Raw genomic sequence first — 20,249 nt, forward strand, 5'->3', positions numbered from 1 at the left:
CCACATTTGCATACCAAAAATGAATTAACCCATTTCATTTTCACTCCATAAAAATGGGACTCCTTTAGGGATTCAGACAAGTAATTGCAAAAATAAATGGGTTACACTGAAGGCAGTCCTTCATATCCAGAGGGAGAGTCTGATTCCATGGTCAGGCAAGCAGCAATATGGCTCAATGCTTATTTAGTTCAGCTAAAAAAAAACCCCAGACCAAACAAGCACATGAATCACATAACTGGATGCTATATAATATGCAGCAGTCGGCGAGAGATATTGCAGTAAAACCACAAAATAAACTGAAATATGATAAGAAATCCTGCCTAACGCACACAAACACACTAAATAAACAGAAAAAAGCACTGAAATGTCCAGTGGCCTGACTCAAGGCTTCCTAAAATCTCCATTTCCAAAACAGACCGAGGACAGGGGAGGATTTAAGCCTTTTAGGCCGAGACATCAAATAGGGAGCACTTTCCTGACCAAAGATTAGCTGCACTTGATCACAAGCTGCCCGCTCTGCCAAACACACAGAAATACTGGGAATGGGACTACACAATTTGATCATACACAGGCTTTTTCGAAATGTCAGGGAATGATTCATCTGCTAGAACTGCCTTTGATTAAAATGTCTCTGGACTGTGATCGGGAAGACTGAAGATGAAAGCAGGAGAGGAAATATTTTTTCTAGGTCACTTTCAAAATATTGTTGCTTCTGCATTTGCAAATCTTTAGTTTTATGTAGTCCTTGTGCTACCTTTGGGCCGTTTTATACCTGTGGGACAAAATCTCATTAAAAGCCTACACAATTATCCCATCTGCCTCCTGTGTTTGCTCGTGTTTTACATCCTGATTATAAGGAATTGGGAGGGGAGGAGACGAGGAAGCACCGCAGTATTTGTCTTGGTTTATTTATCCTGTCTGTTCACTTCCTGCTGCTTTAAGTCGCACTCAAAGACCCCTTAAGGCCTCAAAGTCAACTGTCAAAGTGGCATGCACATCCTAAAGCTACACAAACACTGCGAGTCCCCCTGGCACCAGCTATGCTTAGTATGATTATGCTTAATGCTTGTCTCAACAGTAAAACATGGTGGCATTGATTTTTTTATTAATACTATTGAGCAATGAACTTTCATCTGTTCTTTAGTTCACTTTAACCCAAATGATCGCACACGTACACATCTGGAGAGAGGGATGCATTCCCTTACATTACGATGGTGCACTAAGCCACGAATGCTCGCACGCATTTCTGCTTGCTGCTGTGTTAATATTTCAGTGGTGCTTGACACACTGAACTACATTCGAGTGCAGGATGAGACGAGCTGCAGAGGAAAACAGCTGAGCCCCCAGATGAGGGGATTCAGCAAGGAAAGAGAGGGAAGACGAGGGAGAAAATAAACTGAGGGGAGGGAGGGGACGAGAGTATGATTATGCCCATTGATCTGTTGGGAAATACGTTTCCTCTTTTGGTTTATCCCTTTTCTCACACGTCTGATCCTGTCTCCATCCCCCTGTCGCTGCAGCGAAGGGATTTTAGGCTTAGTTTATGGAATAACAAGAAGCAATCTGCTGTAAAACTACTAAAACTGCAAAGTCATAAATCTCCTCTTTGAGGCTGTGTCTGTTTCTTTTTGGCGACTTTTGTTGCGACTCAAGCATGTTTATTACCATCTGTCAGTCATCACTGAACTGTTATTACTGAGCACCAACAGTAAGACATCGCTCAAGCAAGAAGTGGCCATTGGTTTAAGCGTGACAGCTGGTCATTGTAAATATTTTGTCCCCGTGCACGTAGGAGCACGTCTGCAACAACATTGTGTTGAGGCGCTAACAATCTTGCCGGGAAGGTACTACAGCATGCAGGATTTCTTAAAATGATGAAAAAGTATGAATCTAGTGCATCACGCGGCACATTTTAAGAAATGAACACCTGAATCATGGCGAAAAAGGAGTACAGGATGACGTGCATGCATGTATTCTGCATGAATCCTGTAATATATGCATTACAACCAAACCAGCTGATCTGACATAATGAAAACTAGTTTTCTGTTGAGCAAAGTATATATGTAAAAGTATATAATTTAAACAGGTTGTTTGAGTTAACAGGACGCCCATTCATGAGTTATTAATCACACCGTGTGTTTGCTGATAATAAATAACAGCTCAAAGGCTCTTTTTCACATTAAAACCAGCAAATCTTTGGTTTAAATATAGTTATAGTGATGTTCTTATTTATTGTTACTCTTCATTTTGAAGCTGTGCATTTTCAGTTGTTAAAAAAAAAGAAGTTTGATTAGATGCCCCCAAATTGCTTGAGAAAGATGTTTTTGGGCTGTGTTCTGCAAGAGAATTGTAGTGTGGTGTAAGGGCGATAAATTATTAAGGTCATACAGGGGATGTGTGGGTCATTAGATGTAGTAGTATTTCTCTCTAGTGCGAGTCCTCACAAAAAAAAAAAAAGCTGCTACGTAAGAAAAACAATATCATTTATTTTAAGAAAGAGGTTCACAACTCCAACCCACTGTGACACACACTGTCTAAATATAATCAATCCTATACCATAGAGGACATCTGTACTGTGCATCTCTATAGCTCACAACTGAAGTGGTCCTGTAGCCTCCAGCAGTAGACAGTTGGACTGTGTCATCCATACTAAATCATGAGTTAGAGTTCCAGGCAAGCCAGTGAGACTAGTGGGTGGACTGAGGTTGGGAGGTGGGGGGGTTTAGAGTACACTGCTGGAGCACAGAGGGCGTCTGTCTGTGCATGGATATTCAAGTGTGAACATCCTCTGTGGTATGTGGAAGCTCTGCTCAAATCTGCAGCAGCAGATAAGGGCTGGGCTGAAGCACTGCTCGCTGTGTGGAGCGTCATTGATTACTGCTGCTGTTGTTACAACAACGCTTAAGTTCCCTGCAGTGGACTATACTTCCTGGCATGGTATTATGAACTTGGCCATATTCTATTTTTAAGTGTTACTGCATGTTTTATATGAAGCATAACTGAGTGATTTATAAGACCTGTAATGCCTGGTGGCCACTCATAAACACAGACAAAGTTTCAAATAAAAGCTTCAGGGTGCTGTAAATGCTCAATTTTAGACACATTTTTGCTACTCGTGTCGTGTCATGTCATATCAGGTGAACAGCTATGGCGGTGAGAACCACAGCCTTCCACCTGCCAGTTAAATCCTCTGTTTTCCAAACAGAAGAAAGTCGGTTTAAAACTGTAAAAATGACTCCTTTCACATAGATTAACCGGGGGAGCTGAACAATGCCCAGTATGGGATAAACAGGGATTATTTTGAACCGTGAATTCTGCAAAGCTACTCTTGTAGAGTGCAAGAATAAAAATATAGAGATGGAAATGAGAACAACAGGTCCATTCAGTTTCCCTTCTCCCCACAGTCACTGTGAGCTGGCTACAATTGTCAGGATCTGAGTGTGAATGCAAATGTCAGCCAGAAACTGTAATAGACAGTAATGTTTGTCATCCAATCAAATTCTTTATTGCAAATGTGAACCCATCCCCACTAAAAACCACACTGATGGCTAAAATATACTTGTACTGGTCAATTATGTTTTTAAAATTAACCCTGATTTCTGTGGATATTTTTCTTTTTGATTTAATTCAGTTTTATTTATATAGCACCAAATCACAACAACAACAGTTGCCTCAAAGTGCTTAGATGTAATGCGTGTGTGTGTAGGACTGCTGTGACGTCAGATCACGTGGTTTTTATTCACTCTTAGTGTTGCAGTCAACACTTCACAGACATCCTCGGAGATTTCATAAGCAACTGTTGCTTTCCTCCAGCTGGACTCACCAAACACTTCCAACATCTGCTGCATGTGGACGCCATCACTGGCCTGCAGTAACCCGCCCCCAAATAACATCGTTTGTACTAATACAGCCATTTCAAGCTGTTAACAGCTAGGTCTGGGTGGAGTCGAATTTTAACAAAAAAAAAAAAAAAAAAAAAACACATCAAAGCCAGCACATGTGGACAGCAAAGCGTAAACTTGAGGTTCCCCTTTCACACTCAGGAGTGGACTATCTCACGCACAACAAAGACAAAAACGTCTCCGCGTGGCTCTGAGGAGTAGAGGGGAGTGCGGGAGGAGCTGGCATCTCATCTGAGGAGCCTCTCGACTTGGAAGGTCAAGTCCACAGCTGGCCGTCTTTCCATACCCGGGGTGTGTTGTGGGGCTCTGCAAGGAGGAGTATGTGCGTTTCAGTACGCTTGTCTGTCCAGAGCGAGGTCACTACGCAGCGGACCACAGTGACATCACCCACAAATCCAGCACGACAGGGCAGATAAAACACAGTGCCTCCCAGCTGGAACGGCCTGGGGACTCTGAAAGGGAAGTGGCTGTTTCCTGCTGATGTGTGTGTGTGTAAACCCTGTCGGAACAAAGCCACCTTTAGCTCCACCGCTGTCGTTCAAACTTCACCACTCAATAAACCCCCGAAAGCTTGAGTGTTGTGGAAATTCTGGCAAAGTAATGCCTACTTCCTCCAAGGTTTCACAACACCAATGGAAGGAGTTCAATTTTACTGAAGGAGGATGAAGCCAGGAGTGCTTTTAAGAAATATTAAGCGTCCTATGTAAACATTAGAATCAGCTTCTCAAGGGTTTTTGTTTACAAGGCGAGTCATGGGTACTGGCCTACAGTTGCACATGTGGGTGGGCTACAGAGATAAGCCTGGAATCTCACTACTTCACTTTTTAGATGCTAAGTTTACACTACAACCTACAAAATGCTTTAGACAAGGGGAGAAACTTCAATCATTGTCTGCGGAGTGTATTGCAAGTATTTCTTCTAGTTTTTTAAGTGTAACTACTACTTGGATTCAATCAAAGTCTCTTTTTGACCTGTAGCTGATACCCAGGTTATCCTCACCCCTGTAAAATGGTGCAAAAATAAATACAAGAGGCCACATCCCCTTCCTCTTGTTATTTTGGGAATTATTTATTTATCCCAGGAGAAGAAAATGACCCATTTTCCTGAGGGGTACCGCTTCCTTTACTTTGTAGTCAAGCCACCAGGCGCAGAATAAGTATACGCTGCAACCACACACGCCATTCATCTACGCTCGTGAGTGCCATGAAGCTCTGTTGGATCTGCAGTGTGGCTTGCTGCAGTTGGTTTAGTTAATCATTAATGTATGCTTCAACCAGTGAGTGTCTTTTCAGAGCGTTTGCTGCAACACCAGCGGAGATGGTCTGAAGCAGAGCCAAAGCCCTGCAGGGCCTGCAGTCATCCTCTTAGTCCTTCCAACAGTGTTCTGGCTTCAGAAAACACAACATGGAACAATCCTATTACAAAATACTTGCTACTTATAGTATCAGGGACATTACCCTTGGCAAAACGTAACATAATTTATGCTACATTCAGTTATTTTTTTGTGTTTTTGTAACACGCAAACACGAACGATGAATGATTGAAGCGCGTCCAAGAAGGCAACAAAAAAGCTGCATTTGTGATGAAAAATTGTTTTCAGATTGACTTCATGTCTGCTCACACTTCAGATGGAGGCAGAAATAAGCCAATTAAACAGTGATCACACAGCTGTGTGGGAATGCTGTAAGGGGATACTGAAAAGCTCTGTCCAGAGGTAAAAGATACAAAACAGAGTATGAAAGAAGTCACTGCCACCTACAGGCAAGTGATGATACAACATGGAAACCCATAGGATTAACTGAGTTTACTTTAAGCCCTTCACGACACATTATTAATGAATGATGGGAAATATTAAGTAATTATGGGTTACTTATGCATTATGACACAATTTTCCTTTATAGAAGAAGCACAAAAGGATTATACTGCTGCCGTGTGATACAGCGTTTCGGTGGAAATGACCTGCACTCGTAATGATCACTGGGACGATAAACCAGCCATTGTTTGATACACAAGCGTCATTTCCAGGGGCTCAGAGTGAAAATCATCTTTTCCAGCACAGGAAGAAGAGGTGACCCATGTGCTGCCTTAAGAGGAAGAGAGCATTAGAAGAACCCTGATGTCACAGTGTTTACACAGCTCTAAAACTCATCCAAATTACAAGCATGAGAACTGTTGGCAGCTTATACTGCGATACTGTGAGCGAGACTGACTTTCGTTCAGGTTATTTCAGTTTAAGGTAGGAACGCGAGAGGAACTACGTGTCAAACTGAGCCAAACAATGCTGACGGGGTCATGTCGCATCATAGTGAACTTAGAGTTTAAACACCTCTCGGGAGGTAAGTGGCCAGCACCCAGGTGTGAATGAGATGTTAGACAGAGTGCTGTCATCACGGTCAGGCTCTGACACGCATGAGGAAAGCTGAAAGCTGTCTGCTCCTGAAACAAGTCCATGCTGGCCTGACATGACGGGCCATGACGGGAAGAAACAGACACACTTTGTCACAACCACTGACCCAGAATTGTTTTAAATGTTTCCGGATCATTAAATGGGTCATTTAGTCTGGATTCTGAAAATGTTCCTGAGGATAAACTTCATGAATTTAGCACCAGTCAGAGGTAAATGCACGGATCACCCTGTGCCTCAGGACAATGATGCTGTTCTTTCACAGTACGCAGAGTATTTCAGACTTGCTAATTTATAGACTGAGACTGCACGGCAGATCCAGATAGAAAATATGAACTATGGGAGGAATAACATGTAGTCTGGATGACTTCAGGCTGAATTTCAGGCTCACATTAAGGGAATTTTCAACCATGTGATATGTGCCATTTGGCCATCCCGATGGCTGTCACTATAACATACAACCAGACTGTTATTTCCAGCTACTGCATTTGTTCTGATCAAGAGAAAGCTTAACACATGCTTTTTTTAAAGCCAGTTTCATGATAACACAGTCCTCGCTACTCATTAACACGTAGTTTAAGCATTACACAAGATATATAATTTTTTTAAAGGCCCAAACAGCATTTAATCATTAATCCAGGTGGTTTTCTTTCTGTTTGGAGCATTTAATTAATTATATCCTCACACAGCATTAGGGCGGAAAACTCCAACAGATGGTCTGTACCAAGATTTTTTCAAACATCCCTCAGTGAAAGCCATTTAGACAGGGTGGATTAAATACTTTCAACAGTGGGCTTACTAAATACTGCCATGATGTGCATGTGATATGCACAACTTCCACTATACTGTGGTCATCAACATCATGCTGTGGCCCTCGCTTACAACCCGTGGAACATGGAGCCAGACGTACGACAGCATCACCTACAGGATTACTAATCAGAAGATCATGATGGGCTAAGTCCCGAGTGTCGACACTCCCCTTAGAAGCGGTTAGTGATTGCTAATGGTTTTTTTGGTCTCGTTGTAAAAGGTCTAAGGTGAGAGAAATAAGAAGAATACCAGGAAATTGACACATTGCACCCTCGGAGGAGAGCGTAACCATGGTCACATGCAGAAGAGCGGGATACAGGGTTTAAGTGAAAGTGTAATCAAAGGTCTGCGGTTACACATGTAGCTGTGAAGACTAATAATGTAAACGGGAGGAAATAAAAATAAGGTGGGAATCTTTAATATCTGCTGTTCAGAAAAAGCCAGCCTTTTGCGGTTTGGCAACATGCAGGAGGGAGACAGGGCGGGGATAATGGAGGAGTTTGGGAACCCTTAAGGATCAGCTAATCCCAGTTGGCTCTTTGTTTGGAATCAGTGGAAATCCTCTTGAGCCTGGTTCAATGAGCGCTACTGACAATCAAGGGAAACAGAGGATGAAGGAGAGCAGCGCATGTCCGTGCACCTGCACAGTTAAAGTGGCACTGGATTTAGCTTTATTACTGTACTACACAGTTGCCCAGTAAGGCCACAAACAACCGGTGCAAGGAACTGTCACGTCATGGCTACAAAACGGCCAAATCCATCTACGCGATCTATACAAACTCGGAGAATATAATAAAAATTGACGAACAATTATAGATTATGCCCCAAACAGCCATGGTCAAACATCATATTAACCAATATATTTCAGTTAAATCCCCTGTGTATAAATTAAGGCGAGTTTAAGTCAATCAAATCTTGTGCATGGCACTGTGTAAACATCTTTATTTCCATGCCAACACCAGCATATAATAACTGCATAGTATACAAAAGCAATAAACTTGGACGGGAATTTTAGAAGAAAAATAATCAACATCTGAGTCACTAAGATCATTAAAACAGGGCAATCACTGCTTTATCAGCCCTGCTCCGCTTGAGTGGAAAGCCAGGAATGGCACACCGCCTTTTTCCTGTTGTATTCACATTTGTTGGCACCTGTATCAAGCTATTCCCTGACACCCCCACTCAGAGGCCCCCACCCTTCCTGACAGAGGAAACACACGTTGTGAGATACGGGTCTCTTTTAGTTGCACCGTTGGTAGTATAGTCAGTATTACTGAAGGCTTTATCTCACAGGCTATATGTGCGTCTTGACTATGCCACCTTCACCAACAGCCCCCTGAATCTGTCATCTTGCAGTAACACAACCACACACACAGACACACACACACAGCAGGACCTCTCATGACAAGCAAATCTCATTATTTGCCACTGCTTATTGCTCTGTTGTTAGCATTTTATGAGACTTTACCTCCTTCGTGGATTAGGTTAATAACACAGTGAGCAGTGCGGCTGCCCTGGCAACTAAGATGGATTTGACATTTTTCTCAAACTTTAGGAATTCACTTGGGATAACTTTTTTCCAATAAATGAATGCTACATCTGCAATTAAATTAGAATATATCATCCAAAAACAGTTTCTTAGTCATTTAAGGCTTATGCCACATTTTGAGAAACATCTAATTAGTCCAGCGGGTGCAGAAAATTCAACACAGTGTTCTAAGTGGAGGGTGTTGTTGCTGCTCTTAAGACAGAGTAGAGAGTCTAGAGGGAGATTAAGACAAGTCAGGGATACTGAGCTGGGCTGCGGTTCTGCATGTTTAACGCTTGCCGTCACGAGAAGCGTCTGTTTTAAAGCACTTCATACAGAACAACGCTCTTCTAAATGGTCCAGGTTCACATACAGACCTTCAGGCACATGTCCACACTGCTGTTTCTCCATAAAGCACCACGCAGCTAACTTTATTTATCCATCCTGGCAGGGCACACTGTGGCAGCATACTGCTCACTCTGTAATACAATCCAGCCTCCTGATGCTAAGCCCCTGGAAAACAACCAGGAAGCAAACAAAAAACAAAGCCTGAAGGAGAGCTGGGTCTTTCTCCTGAACACACAGGCTTTGACAGAACAACCAAACACACATTATCAAGCTCACATGACTGCTTACTGTGTAAGACGTTCATTTGTGTCTTCAAGCTATTGTGCGGCTTTCCTCCTTCTCAGTTTTGTGAATGTCAGCTGATATAACAGAGGATGAAGGACCGTTTAGGAATACAAGCCCCAAACCTCGGTGAATGTGTCACTTAAAATACAACTCATTTGTTTATTGTGGGCAGGGAGCGCACAATAGGCTTATGTCAGCTTTACAAGGAAAAAGAAAAATAGGAACTCAGTGTTTCATGTGGACTGTTTTTTTACTGAATGGGAAACTACATAAACTCATTAACATTCCTTTTACATCCAACAGCTTGTCAAAACTTTGTATGGAAGCGCTTGGCCTTTGACAGAATAAGTATACACCGACACAAACACTGTGTCTTGGTGGAAGCGTCTCACACTGTGGGACGCTATGACTTGCTAGTTATTCCAGCTCTTTGTTTTGAACTTCAAATCCCATTAATCACCTCTTGACCTCTCAGACACAGCTTGTAACCTTGTTGTGGGAGACAAATCTCTAGATGGGAACGACATAATGGTCAATCAGCCACCTTTATGTCGGGTCGTTCCATCTCAAATCATGACATTTTAGAACAATTACTGTTCAGCCACCTTTGATTTCCATTCCCCTTATTTTAAGCATTATGATGTAATTTGGATATTTGGAGATGAAAAATGAAAAATGTTTGAGTAGTCACTAATTAAAATAAGAAGAACAAAGCTGTCTTGTAAAATCCCATATTTAGTTAAATATATGCATACCGTTAGCCATTCATTAGACTGTACAGCAGTGTAAAATAGGCTGATCATGATATGCTACGATCCAAGTGATGTTGAGCCCATAACCATGATAGTCTCCAATCTTGTTTCGGTGTTTTCCTCTTTGTGGAGAAGAAAACCAAAAGATAAGGTGAAAACCGTGCCCTAAAACCATCTCCCCCTGCTCCGCCCTCTGTAGGTTGCATCCCTCCCCCTCACTATCCCACTCTGGCCTACACTGTGTCCAAGCGAGGAATGCTAGCTATGCAGTCGGCCTGGTGAAAAGTCATTACAGTTCATCCCCTCTGGCTGGCAGGTCCCATCCACACAGTGCAAAAAGCTATAAGAGTGAATACTGAGAACTTAGACTTGGTTTAATTAAGCTAACAGCAGGCACTATAGGAGGGAGGGGAAAATCATTGGTAATGGCTCCCTTTAACGACATGTTAAGGTGCCTCTAAGCTTCATCTGTTTGCCCAGCTGATGACACCTATGAGCCAGAACAACTTTCAGGGAAATCCCACATGAACAATAACATCAGAAGCAACTTTCACTTTCATCAGCGTAGTCACATAATAATTAAATATAGACACAGAGCAAGAATCTTGTGTAGTTTCCTCTCACACGTCACAGGAATATCCATCGTCAGCATGGAACAATAATCATTTTGACTCCAGTTGAAAAAAAAAAAACAAAACAAAAAAACCCAGCATTTTAAATTGCCGTCCACTCTGACTGAAGTGGTTTTGAATTGCAAGGGCCAGAACGAGCTCATACTCTCCATTTATAGTTAATTTATACAGTCATAGATCTAAATCAATACAGGAAACCAGCCTTTGTATTTGCTAATTATGTGCTAATCCATCCCTTTGTGAAACACAATATCTGACCTCAGCTGATCCGAGTGTGACGGGAGGTCAGTCACTCTCAGGCAGAGTGGACTCTTTGCTTGACACTAGGCATGAGTGATAAAACAGACAGGTGTGAAAAGATAGCAACAAGTAGATGCTTCTTATTTTAAGTAATTCTATTATAACAATACATTGACAACAGTGACATAAGACTATAGAGTTTTATAGTGAGTTTCAGTTCACTGTTTGGTTAAAAATTTACATTTTGTGGCCCAGACAGCCAAACAGTAAACTGGATTACAGCACTGTTTACCTGCTGTAGTATACCTGCTCAGAACCAAACAGCAGACAGATCATTTAGCTATTAGCTGGGACATACTGGAGTCATTAGCTGTTAGAACCATGTATTATTTCCTTCAGGAACTGATAGAGACTAAAAGTCGAGCCACATAACATTATTACATTGAAAACTGGACTTATCACTTGTCAAGTAAACACACTATGTAGACGACAGAGTTATTATTGTAATTATTGGTCAAATAGCTCCACTAAAAACCACAAATGTTGACCTCGTGGTGACTCCAGAACAAGTCAAGAGAACGCCATTAACATCTATACATGAGTTCATGTAAATCCATCAGCTTTTATCAAGATGTTTTAGTTAGAAAAGACATGAGTTTCCAGACTAATAGACTCAGTTTCCCCATCCTAGAGTCATACTAGCACTCAAAAATACAAGCTTTTAAAACCTTACCAAGCAGAATACATTAAAACTTGAGTCAACTCCACGCTTCAAAACCTCCAAACCATTTGCTTTACTTTCAATTTCCAGTGATTCAGAAAAGAAAAAAGTGGAGTGTTATTCTACAGTGCACCCTTATGGCTGGCTACAACAGTCATGTTCCCACAATGAAGAGTTAATGGTCAGCTGCATTAAAAGATGGGAGGGAAACGTCACTTTTATAGGCAAACCATGAGGGGGATAGAGACGAAATCCTCACAAAAAAGAAACACGCAGGGTCTTAAAATGAAATTTGCCAGTCATTAGTCTGCTCTTTCTAGACATTTTCCATAAGCCAACATGGACGTGTTAGTCTATAGTCACGGGAGTTGTCGTGCTTTCAGGATTTAATCTAATGAGCTTAATCTGTAGGCCTGTGCCTGCACACAGGGCGACAGTTTTGCCTTAGGGGTTTTAGGCTGGACTAGGATCACCTCTCTGCTCTGCTCGGCCTGTTGCAAAACTAATGAATAAGTGATGGTGGCCTCAAGAGTATCCATACGCCAGATACATTTTCACATTCACTTACTCCAGTGTGGGCTGAGCCATGTAAAGACTTGTTTGTAATGGTGCCATTCATACAAGTGTTAAGCCAACAAAGACTACTTCTCAGGGCTCTGATGGAGGGGAGGCTAAACGAGAACACATTTGAATCAACGTTAGAAATGTGGCTCTATTCTTAGAAGATAACTGTACGCATTAGAGAGAAGGACAGATTTAGAGCAAATACTAAAATAAGAATCTACATGCTAGTGAGTAATGGGAGATGTAGGATTAGGCACAGGAGTGCTGATATGTCTTAACTGTCCTAGTTTGTGAGTTAGAGCTGCAGGTATATTTGGAGAAAGTAAAACTTCAACTGGACGATCCCTCTAGATTTCTGGGATCTAGAATTCATCCCAAGGGGACAATCCAGAAAAATACATGCCTGTGCTAACATTTTTCCATTTAGAAGTTTGTGTAACAGACAAAGAGTCAGCATCAGGTTGATAGTGTGGCTAAAACTGGAGGACATCATGTTGCAAACACTTGTTTTAAGGTGTGTTCGCACATCGCAAAAGATACAAAACAACCTTTGCATATTTGTACGAAGCATAAACAACAAACTCTGTTCCATTCATTCAAATCCATTTCCTTATTAGATTAGAGATGATGATGGCAAATTTGCTGCCAGCGTAGAACAGGAAGAAAAACTGGATTAACAGCATAATGATGACGGAGGGAAGATGGCGTTCGCCAGCTGCATTGAGGTGTGTGCCCTGCTAGCTTAAAAATAGCAACCTTAATGGCCTGGAGGATGGAAGCAGAGCAATACTCTCGTTGATTGCCAAGCTGTTGCTGGTAATGGGCTACAATTGTGGCTCTGTAGCACCAAGATGAGTGTCTCAACAGTAAGATGGGAGAGCAGCCTGGATTCAGACAGATGTGCACTGTATGCATAAACACCCCCCCCCCCCAAAAAAAAGGATAAATGAGGATTTATATAAGTATTATAAGATTCCATAATGGCGACCACCCTAAGGCTTTTTTCTTCCATGTTAATCTCCATTTAGATGGTTAAGAGAAACAAACTGTCAAAGTCATTACGGAAGAAATCCAGCCATCATTTCACTTCAGCAGAACCTTAACTGGAAAAACTTTCAAAAATAGAAACAGCTGAGTAGGAATGCCTCCATCATTGCCTTTTGCATTATGAATAATAGAAGTGTTTACAAAGAGGCCATTTGGGTGAATTGGGGGGGGGGTAGGTAAAACAAGCCCCAGAGTGCCGCTATGCTCATGCTAACAGGAAAACACCCACTGGCCAGGCTCTTCAGCAGGCTCTTTCTGTTATGGTAACCTCTCGTGTGCTCCAAAACAGCTCTGCTCTATCAGGCAGAACACTCAGACAGAGTGGGCGGTTTAATGCTGAGTCCTGCCCAGCACTTCTGTTCAGCCCAAATACAGGAAACTGGCTCTATCTAAGAAAAGTCAGGCCTCTGCTCTCCCACCAGAATATGAAGGACAGGAAGTTATGGGCACTTCCCGCTCAGGCAGGATGAAGGATTTTGGACAGCGAGTTCAGGGGGCTAGTAAGTGTTATTCGCTTATGAAAAATGTAGATCTGTGTACATGCAATATACTGAGTACGTGTGAATTCTGCTTAAGCATCCATCCACCCATTCTCTGCCACTTATGTTTTTTCAGGGTCCCGGAGGGGGCTGGAGCCTATCCCTGCTGTCTTAGGGCGAGAGGCAGGGTACACCCTGGACAGGTCGTCAGTGTGTCGCAGGGATAACACATAGACACAGACAACTATTCGCACTCACATTCACACTTATGGGCAATTTAGAGTTTCCAATGAACCTATCCCCACTAACTGCATGGAGGAAGAAGGAGTGCTGCCACTCTGCTTAAGCACAGAGGTAAAAAATCACTAGATTACTGATTTCAGAGTACACAGATTTGTTAAAGCAGTAAAGAATGCCCTCGATTTCACACCGAGCCAAGAAATCATTAAGTAATTTCACGGTGTGACCACGATTGATATTTTGGGATTCATTTCTGGCTCTAACTTAATATTTAACACTTACTTTGACATGCGGTTAAAGTACACTGTCAATTCGTGCCCGTGACATGTAATTCGTTTTCATTTGCACTGGAACAAAATCTGTCTGTCTGGCCTGTGGATCGTTTGACTTGGCTTTGCTACTGCAATATTTATGTGAACTAACCGGAGTAGCCCTAGCCTGAATGGAGGAAATCCTTTAAATTTTTTTGACTCAGTGTTTTATATTCTCCCCAAAATTTCTATGCTCAGTTGAGGAATTCTCAAGCTTCCCACACTTAACTGCAAAAGCCCCGAGTGGCAAATCTGGTTTGGATTATAATCACAACTGCCAAGAGACGTGCCAAAATCCAGGCAGACAAATTTCACAGTGAGTCTGATGGGCGTGTCTTATTATTTTTTTTTAATTTTGCACTTTTCTTAAAGCCTCCATTCCACAAGTCATCCATCACTGCCTATAAATGGTTCTGGTGGAGGTTTGAATCCTGCGTGGTTACTGTACAGAAAGTTGTATTAGCACACCTGGAACGTTAGCTTAAAACTCTTTAGTGGATTTAGTATGACTGAAGGAAATAAAACGTAGGTGACTGTTTGTTTCTGCTTTCACAGATTAAGTTCAAAGAGCCGTTTCCAAGATACTCAGGAAATAAAATGGCCAGAAAATCTGAAAAATATACAGAAAATGCCACACTGCCTATTTTCAAAACCTGTTTAGCCAGTGAGCACAACCAATGACTTTCAGATGACAAAATTAAAACAATGACAGAAGGAAACTTTCTGCAAACAACATGAGATCATTCAGTGTTTTTCATTTCGCACAACAAATACATAACAAAGCTGTATTTACATAACAAATAAATGCAGCTGCTAGCCAGAAACGGGCCCAGTAGTTCGACAGGGTTGCTTAATAACTTAAAAGTTATCGTACCTTTTATGCACAACTTTAAGCAATGACATGATTTAAACTGGTAAGCACAACATATTAAGACCATAAGCAATTTTACCATAACTAAACATGTTTAGTTCTGTTCTTTAATTCAAGTTTTCAATTTTTAGCGATTTTAAAATCTGACACATGGCTCAAAAGTTAAAAGCCTAAACCCATTTACAATTGTGGTGCTAAAGTGCTCAAGGAAAATAAGTAAATCTTCTTTTTTTTGCCTGATGACAACGATATTTAAAATGTTTTTCAGCCACTTAAGCGTCATCCAGTTATTTGACTGCATAAACGCACATGTATGATACAAAACCAGCTTATCCACGAAACACAGTAAGTATATACAAGTTTTAGCCAAAGCTCAGTTAAGACCAAAAGCTGGCTCACTATGATTAATCACCTTTGTTGAAGCAATGTAGGTGGTGTGGCAAGATAACCAAAAGACCTGTACCAATAAGACCGTACCAAAAGTTAAAGTTTTATAATGCCCATGCAGACCTATCAACACCTCTGCAGTTTCAACAAAAACTGCCTTTCATAAAGGAAGCTTCACTGCGCAGTATTTTTATAGTAAGATTCAGAGATGTCACTATGGTCTGAACTCTGTGGCACAGGGATCTCTGCTTCTTATGAACTAGAAATACTCTTAGGTGTTTTAAAGTTCAACAGGAATTGGGGAATTTAGCACCAAACAGCATCATAGTATTCAGTTTGTCTAATCCGGGGCAAATGGGAATGAGACTCTTAATGGGTACAGTGGTTACTAAAGCAGTCTCATGTATTATTGACCCATCTGCTCTCCAATCTCTACCCCCCCAGGTTTTGTTTTCGCAGGGTACCATTTACCAACGGGGCAGCAGAAGCAGCTTATGCGCACTTTTACTCTGATACCGGTGCTCCTTATAGAGATAGACAGAGCAGGGACTGCACGGGCAGGTCAAGCTGCTTAGGCCTCGCAACACAACACGGTAATCTTCTGACTGGCTCGGTGCTACAGCCTATGTGACAGCCAGCATCTGCTCCAAGGAGACAAAACCTAGCAGACTGATTACTTTCTTTTCTACTGATTTGATAAACTCAGATAATGAGTTGATTCACGATTGCGGTGCTTTAACCTTAAATTCGTCTCATTGTGGTTCCAGCTGCTCAAGCACATTTTTTGGCGAACGGAAAGGCTAACAAATCCAGCTTCCCTGCATGACAGAACATGTTTTTTTCATGGCAAAAGATCCAAACAGGGAGAAATAAATTCTCTGGCACATTTGCATTGTTTGAAAAAATAGCCCTACTTAGAGTAACACACCCATCTGAGGTATTTCTGGAATTTCCACATCTTGGGAAAATTTACAGACTCTTAAAAAAAAGCTAAAGAGGAGAGGTGTGCAGGTGCGGCCCAGAGGGCTGACAAAAGCAGATTATTGTACAGTTTTCATTCACAGTTGGAAGAGAGTCAGCAATGCCATCATCAAGACATTTAACACTGCAGCTTCTATGCAGGCTCTTATTACTTGCAATGTTTGCCTTGAGGAAATACAATCTAAAAATGTTGCTTTTCACACTAAACAGCAACATGAATCTCAAACGACAGGAAAGCAGTCTACCTGCCAAACAGTCTAAGAGGCACCTAAACTGTCCAAGTTGCTGACTTGAAAGAGTGAGTGCTGCATTGTTGAAATGGTTGTTCTCCTTAAAATAACAACACCTTCTCTACAACTGGGGATAAGACTGATCAAATCTCTTATGCTTAATTCCAAAAGCACTATGCTATAGAGCGACACGTGTATTCTGCTGATAGAAATACATGTTAATGCTCCTCTTTGCAGAGCATAAATGACAGCCCCACTTTCCCCTCTGGTTGCAGAGCTGCGTACGTACTGACCATAGATGGCTAATAGCATCACTCCCACATGACGACACCCATCTGGTGTCCAGCTCCCTCGGGTCAGGCACATAGCAGGAACACTGAGGATCTGAGTATATCACCATTAGGTGACAGGCAGTTGGGACTATTGATTACACTTACACAACTGCCCCCCTAGCTGGTTCATACACTGTATACACTAACTAAACATTTCCATCAATTTTCCCTGGATTTATGGTACACTAATCAGCCGATACGTTAACTACACTATACTCCAACTCTGCGTATCACGAAGACGGTGAGGCAATGCTGAATCAAAGCGCAGTACTAGTAAAAATAAATTCAAAGTTGGTGACAGCAATCATGGAGCCAATGACGTCCTCGGCATGCCTAAAGTGTGAAGAAACAGAGGGCTCAGCTGAGGGCTCTGGGGTACTGCAAGTGTGTCTCCACTCAAACAGAAAAACAGAGCCTCTAAACCGTGTCTGTCTGCACGAAAGCGCACTAATTGTTAGTGAAAGACACAGCACTGCCCACTTGAGTCCAAAACACAGCTCACAAACATCCACAATCAGTGGATATGCAAGTCCTCTACAGTATATTATAATATGTTTTCAGGCTTTTAAACATGCAGCAACATTTATGCGTGAAAACATCATTATGGCTTCAAGCAGGATGGGTGACAACAACCACAAGCTCTCCTTTATGTCCTTGAAAACAGATCCCTCCATTCCTGCTGTGGTATTTACATGTTTTATGGAGGAATTAATTACAAGCTGCGTGGACAGTGGTCTTGTGTGCAGTTGCATTCTTATCCCACTGAGAAGCTTCAGCAAACACTCGAACTCCAAGTTGCAGCCATACATTCATGTCTAAAAAGGTCATATACAAAGGGCTGGAGTCTAAGAGATGCCAGGTATTAGTTTTTGAAATGATATTAAAGTTGTTATTTCCCATTAATTTATTATCCTCACTAAATCTGCTGTCTGTATTTCCTCCACCCTTCCTCCTTAAAGCCTTCTCGGGCAACCGCAAAACAAAATCCCCCGCAGAGTTTCTACAAGTTACTTCAGTCTTCCTCGAGCATGTTGATTTCCCAACACGCATTCTTCTATCCGTTTCTCCTCTCCTCCCTTAGGCGTCCCTGGCAGTGCACCAGAGTGAGGATGAATAAATAATATGAAGGTGTGGTTGGATGTCTGGGATCGTGACTCAGGATTCCATTTCCCTGACAGAAAGCCTGGACGGTGTACGTTTCAGTTGCCTAGCAGCTTTTTTTTTTTTTCTAGGAAAGCTGGAACAATCAGACGGAGCACCAAACACTGAACGCACTCTGGACACAACAAAAGGGTCAACTCCTTTATCCAAGCTGAGCTCTGAGGAAAACTGATACTGAGCAGGTAGGCTTCAGGTCCTCGTCACCCAGATGTTGTCACTGTCACTGGACACCTTATATGTGTCTGAAGCATGAAATTGGAGCCTCGTGCTTTCCTTTGTGAAGCCGTATTATGTCATCTCGGTGCAGCCCTGTGAAGTGATGCCCTCACTGACACACAGGACTTTGAACATGCACTGATTCTCTACAGACTCTAGGAAAGGAATGACATACATACCTGAGCCTAATAAAGACAACATTCTTCTGTAATGTCTATTATGCAAAACCTACTTATAAATACAAATCACTTCATTACTCTACATGTTTATTTTTGTTGCTGTTTTATTTCACTTTCATTCATTTCCAGTCCTACATTTAAATGGGGGATCCTTTGATTCATCCTACGCTATGTTTCCCTTGGTCTTTAAATGTTTATTTGGACTGATAATCTATCTGCTTTAACTGGAAAGCTCGTTGGGTCAGCACACTTGTTGTTTCAAAAAAATTCCAAACGGAAGTGACCGATTACATTTTTATGTCACCCCCATCTTCATTCATTAAAAATAAATAAATAAATAGCCCCCCGCCACACACACGCTCATAATGCCCACGTGCTCTAACTCAGCTGGTCTGAAGTCAACAGGGTGAGAATGAAAGTGAAGGATTTAAAGATTGCCAGCATTCATGATGAGCTCCAAATGTTTTGTGTAAAATGCAAACAGGAGGTAGCTGAAAACGTTTGTTTTTTTTAAATATATATTATGGTTTATAATCAACAGTCTACCAAATATTGTTTAAAGCTGTGTGGGAGCCTGTCACCCATATCACTCCAAGTGTGTCTGGGGTATACTTAAACCTTAATTATATCACCCTAAAAGGCACGCGTAGTCCTGCTCAACCGATCTGAAGTCAGTTATTTTCTCCTAAAACTGTGCGTAAGAAAAAGCAGGTCTCTCATTTCTCCGTAAAGTTTTAACAGACACTGATGACAGTGAGCGCTGTGGCGCAGAGGAGGAGTGGGAGTTAAGGTGAGTACTTACGACCAGCACCGACGTCCTCACCACCTCCGACACACTTTGCCTGAGTTCAGCCGCGGTGCCAGGTTTACCCAGACCGCGCGTAAATTTCCTGGTCTCCGGATGCACCGGAGTGGCCATCACTACGCGATCAATTACCGTCCAATCCACGCGTTTTATCAACACAGTTTACAGGAAACTCATCATCGGCTTATCCGCGCCTTCGATCGCCGCTAGTGCGCACCACGAGTTTGAAGTTGGGTCATGTTGTGGTGTGGCCTCTGGTACGACGCTCCCATTCCTCGATTCAGTTTTCGTTCTTGAAAATCAACACATGCCGCATCGCTCCGGAACTCTGCCTTCTCCTATCGGGTATTGTTGACACAATAAAGTGTCCTCTTGAGTAGCGTTTCATTGGCCGTCCAGCGCCAGGCAAGAGATGTATAATCTGTTTTCTCCCTTGCGCACTCCGCCTCTTACCGGCTTGAAGTCCTGCCCACTTGCTAGTGTGTGTAAACTGGTGGGCCTGGACTTTGGACTGCTTGCAGTTACAGTATGAATGACTGGATCAGTGCTTCCCCATTACCACAAAAATCACAACCGTGGCGAACAAGCCTCTGGAGTGTCATCACAACATTCCTCTTTTGTGACACCGGAAACTGGCCTTTAAAACAGTATCAAACGGTACTGTTTTATAGGCCAGTTTTCCAAAGCTACTACAAAAAACAGATTATATTGAAAATAACCGAACTGGTTCAGTGACACACTATAAAAGACTGAATTTATGTACTACTTGTGAGTTAAAGACAAAAATAGCACTCCCAAGTACTTGTATAGAAGGATAAGAGAAA

The 20,249-nt window shown here is 42.0% G+C and overlaps 1 protein-coding gene across 3 annotated transcripts in view; it reads right to left on the minus strand.

Annotated features, from left to right (window-relative positions):
- The window catches only part of LOC100691189 (dedicator of cytokinesis protein 9), a 72,858-nt gene extending 52,960 nt beyond the window's left edge, over positions 1-19,898 (minus strand). For 2 of the 3 annotated variants that reach the window (XM_025904123.1, XM_013272617.3), the window contains exon 1: positions 19,423-19,898. In XM_025904123.1, the coding sequence (XP_025759908.1) occupies positions 19,423-19,539 (117 nt within the window). In that variant the 5' untranslated portion in view covers positions 19,540-19,898. The remainder of the gene's footprint in view (positions 1-19,422) is intronic. The other variant, XM_013272620.3, reaches the window with a different exon arrangement.
- Between the last annotated feature and the right edge of the window lie 351 nt (positions 19,899-20,249).

Source organism: Oreochromis niloticus, linkage group LG16 (genome assembly GCF_001858045.2).
Source record: "Oreochromis niloticus isolate F11D_XX linkage group LG16, O_niloticus_UMD_NMBU, whole genome shotgun sequence".
NCBI lineage: Eukaryota > Metazoa > Chordata > Actinopteri > Cichliformes > Cichlidae > Oreochromis > Oreochromis niloticus.